General features: G+C 36.1%; 1 protein-coding gene across 1 annotated transcript in view; it reads left to right on the forward strand.

Moving 5' to 3' along the window:
- The window catches only part of Sytl5 (synaptotagmin like 5), a 224,669-nt gene that overhangs the window by 121,278 nt on the left and 98,426 nt on the right, over window positions 1-4,965 (forward strand). Inside the window, exon 3 of the mRNA XM_048796389.1 lies at window positions 836-1,337. Within this exon, the coding sequence (XP_048652346.1) occupies window positions 1,219-1,337 (119 nt within the window). The 5' untranslated portion in view covers window positions 836-1,218. The remainder of the gene's footprint in view (window positions 1-835; window positions 1,338-4,965) is intronic.

Consider the following 4,965-nt stretch of genomic DNA (forward strand, 5'->3'; position numbering starts at 1 on the left):
TATATATATATATATATATATATATATATATATATATATATAAAATATTATATATATTACATATTTGTGATAATTATATATATATTACATATATATATATACTACATATTTGTGATAATTCACAAACAACTGCATAAATCATGAGAAATAAAGCCCTTCTTATGAGTAAAACATTACCCAGTATAGGGGAAGGCCCTGTGTTCTCCTCTGTGATTATATGAAAGTAATCAGGATCTTGAATTTCCCCTGAATTTACCTATATTTATACTACTAATGTATGTAGTTCTAAATTAAATAAAATAAAAGGTACAAGATATAGCCTTCATATTGCAGTCATTCTGCATGAATTCTTCTGTAAATGAAGCATTTTCATTCATTGTTTGTGAGATCTATTTAGATTGATACATAGTATGTATTTATACTTGTTTCACCAGTTGTGCTTTTTATGCCTATGGCCCTAGTTTGGTGGGGGGAGAGAAGGAGGGAGCTGCTTAAAGGGTCCTGACCTGTCGTGGACCATCCAGTATGTGCATTTAGTGTCCCAAAGTGGTGACCCAATCCAGCTTCAAGAGTGATGATAGGATCTGGCTGTCAGAGGAAGCCAATTATAATAGAAGAAACTGAATTTGCATGGAGGGCCTGGAATCAACTCAATGCCATTTTGTGGTTTAAAAAACAAAACATGAAATAAGTATTTAATAAATGCATGTTTGCTGATTTTAAAAATGTTGTTTGTGTTAGGTACATTGGTATTTCAAAAATTATGTCGTTTTACAAGTGCTGTGGGGAAAACTGCCTAATTAATTTTTCTCTTTTGTTTCTTCCACCTTTTCAGTATTTTAATCATTCTGTCCCAGGGGATCTGAATCCTGCTTTGCAGCTTTCTGAAGAACCCAAGTTGAGCATCATTAGTGAAATTCAGCCGCTGTCTGACTACACATCACAGTAAAGCTTTGGAAATTTTTTTCTTTTTTTTTTAGTTAAAACAATAATGACTTTCTTGGAACACAATTCCAGTAGAGTCTGTTTTCTGTGTATCCTGGAAGACTATCTAGCCACCATCAGCAATTCTGCAGAGACTTTATAAAAACTACTTTCACCAAACTTGAACTGAGTGACTCTGAGTTGGCCAGGGGGAACCTCAGCAATCGTCCACATCATTTCACCCTCTGGAAGATTCAACCAGTGAGTCCTACTCACAGCTGCCACTGAAATATCATGTCTAAGAATTCGGAATTGATCAATCTGTCATTCTTATTAGATCATGAGAAGGAAATGATCCTGGGAGTCCTAAAGAGAGATGAATATTTGAAAAAAGTAGAGGACAAGAGAATAAGGTAAGACTCTTTTATCATTTCCTCCCTCCTTGACTGTTTCCTGTTTGAAGCAATTTAAATCAGAAATAGGGTAAGTGTGACCGCATTGGAAACAGATGTTTGTCAGGGACGTTATGGGTTCCCAATAGTGGACCAAATATTAGAAAACATCTTCGGTATTTCAGCAATTAGTAAAATAGGAACATGAACTCCATTGAATCATATGGTGTTAGTGAGAGCGCTCATTTGCTAACAACATCGTAACTAATACCTAAGAAGAACGATACTCAAGTTCGTTTAACAACCCTGGTATGTATTTGTTGTGTGACTTTGAGCAAGTTATTTGCTATGATTTGGATCTTGACTATTCCTCAAAGGCCTATATGTTAATGTCATGGTCCCCAGCTTGGTGCTCATGAGAGGTGTTAGAAACTATAAGAAATGGGGCCTATCTTCAATAGATGAATGGATAAAGAAACTGTGGTGTATATACACGATGGAATATTACTCTGCCCTAAAGAAGAATGAAATTATGGTATTCGCAGGTAAATGGATGGAGTTGGAGAATATAATGCTAAGTAAAGTAAGCTAATCCCAAAAAACCAAAGGCCGAATGTTTTCTCTGATATGAGGATGCTGATACATAATGAGGATGGGGGGGGGAAGCATGGGAGGAATGGAGGAACTTTAGATAGGGCAAAGGGGAGGGAGGGGAAAGGAAGGGGACATGGGGGTAGGAAAAATGGTGGAATGAGATGGACATCATTACCCCAAGTACATGTATGAAGACACAAATGGTATGAATCTACTTTGTGTACAACCAGAGACATGAAAATTTGTGCTGTATATGTGTACTATGAATTGAAATGCATTCTGATGTCATGTATAACAAATTAGAATAAATAAATTTTAAAAAATTTTAAAAAAGAGAGAGATGTGGCCTAGTGGGAGGACTTATGTCACTGGGGTTGTGCCCACAAAGGGGATTGTGGGACACCAATCTCTTTTTTTTTTTGCTTTCTGGTCACCATGAGGTAAATAGGCATCCTCTGCCACATGCACCCACTATGTGTATTGCCTTGTCAAAGCCCAAAAGCAACTGGACCAAGCCACCATGGGTGGAAACCATGAGCCAAAATAAACCCTTTCTGTTTTTAAGTTGATTATTTCAGATATTTTGTCATAGTAACAGAAAGCTGAAAACACATTACTCAATTTCTTCATGCCTTGCTTTCTCATCAGTAAAACAAAGATAATAAGTCAAGCGTGGTGGCGCATACCTGTAATTCCAGCAGCTCGGGAGGCTGACATAGGAAGATCATGAGTTTAAAGCCAGCCTCAGCAATGGCGAGGCCCTAAGCAACTCAGTGAGACCCTGTTTCTAAATAAAATACAAAATAGGGCTGGGGATGTGGGTCAGTGCCTCTGGGTTCAATCCCTGGTACCAAAAAAAGAATAGTACCTCACAGGATTGTTGAAGAAAGGTAATTATCAAGAAAGATGATACACATGCAATGCTTGGTACCTGAGTATTCAATAAACATGAGTTATTATTTATTTGTAATGCCTTTCTCAGGTCAGTCTTATTGGAACTTTGCCTTTACCCACACCTGGGAGAAGAAGAAAGGGATCTGGATAGTGAAAAGTTCCCATGGTAACTCCCGAGTCAGTTGAATTTATTGACATAAGTTTCTATGTGAATGGAGTTGAGCAATATGAATACAGTTGGGTTTCACATACATTTTAGGCAGGGCTGATATTTAGTTGGTTTCCCAGGTATGACCTCACCTGTGTGTCAGCCAGCATCCACTCTGATTGGTTGCATCATCTGCTCTGAATTGTCATATCATCATTATGATTAGTTGCAATACCCATTGTCATTGGTTGCTGCCTGTACTGGTTATTACGCCTCACCCCAGAAGAGAGGTTATACATAAAAATCAATATAAAGAAATTCCCTCTTCAATAACTGCCAACTGTGCATGGTGTACTTTTTTGGTCTTTTGTGGCTCCCCAAATAATAATCTGAGTCTTATATTTATTATTTTATTTTCTGGTGCTGAGGATTGAATCCAGAGCCTTGTGCATGATAAGCATGATAAACATAAACTCTGTCACTGAGCTGCACCCCCAGCTCATGAAACTTATTTTACTTGAGGATAAAACTTGTCATAAAATTATCTTCACATGTTACAAAAATATTCACTATTCCTGAAGCAAGTAGGATCCTTAGAATTGGAACTACATCAAAATATTCTTGACTTGATATTTATTTCATAGTTAAAAGTACAGAGACTTTATTTCTACTTTTCCAAGATATTCAACCAATCTTATAGAAACCAAAGGTTTTGATTAAAATTATTGTCCTTTTTCAAGGCCTAGAATTCAAGTGCAGTTAATTATTGTAAAGAAATCAGGAATTGTATTTTTGGCATTAGTGTAGTCTAGTTGCAAAAGTGAATAAATTGTGTAATGCACTGCAGAAAGTGACATTGTTTATGGGGGATGATGTATTAACTTATTGGTGACATTCTCAGGGAAATTAAAAATCATTCCCTAGGAAGAAATAATTTAATACCAGATCCCAGGAAGCATTGAAATATAACAAATAGGATTTTATTCAGAATATTTGTTACTGTCATTCTCAATAACTTTTTGAAATAATCTATTATACTCCCTCTTCTCTTTTCCCATTTTATTTTTTCCTTGTCTTCTTACCAACTATAAATGAATAAAGCCAATTGTGTAATTTACAACAGAGCTGTCAAGAATACCATCACTAATTTCCTGGATTTTTCAAACTTTTGAGAGTAGCAGAAAAAAGGCTTCTATAGATCCAAGAGACACTTTTATAGAAAATAGGTGTTTTAAAGCTATGTTTTTTCCCCTTCTTTAATAATAACAGTGGCTAATATTTATTGAGTGTCCTGTATAACTGCATTAGATATGTTGTCTCATTTTGGTCTGAGCTCTCAAGACAGGAGCTTAGGCTGGGTGACTCAGACTCAGCCACCCTTAATGGCCTCATGTATTGAGAAGTCATCCCAAAGTGGGTGGCAAGATGTTTAGAGTACATGCTGTTGAATCACACATCCAGAATTCAAATCTTAGATGCATCATGAAATCTTTCGATTACTTTAGACAAGAAGCTTCCATAGATAAATCTATTTCCCCATCTGACAAAATAGAAATAATAATAGTAGTTACCTTATACGGTTGGCTTTAGGATTAAATCAGTTGTCTTTAGGTGACTGGTGTTTCCCATAGAGCTACAAGTGACAGGCAACTCTCCCCTGCGTCCCCTTCTCCCTTACAGATTTCTCTGAGAGTACTTCAGAAGTCACTTGTACACAAGTGTACATCTCAGAATTCTTTCTGGAAGATCCAGCCCAAAAGACTGTAAAGCTTCTATTACTAAAGATATTGCTATTTAACAAAGTTAGTTTTAAGGGAAATATACATATAATAAGTCTGGGGGATAACATTAAAAGTGAGGATTTTTGGTTTATTTGATTTACAAATTAAGATGTTCCCAGCAATTTTTATCATAGTCATTAGGGTTTAGATACTGGCAAAACAAGAAATGAGGCACTACATTTAAGCACCTTGGTCAGATAGTATTACTTTCTGTTTTTTTTTTTTTTTTTTT

This window comes from Marmota marmota, unplaced genomic scaffold, assembly GCF_001458135.2.
Source record: "Marmota marmota marmota unplaced genomic scaffold, marMar, whole genome shotgun sequence".
NCBI classification, from domain to species: Eukaryota; Metazoa; Chordata; class Mammalia; order Rodentia; family Sciuridae; genus Marmota; species Marmota marmota.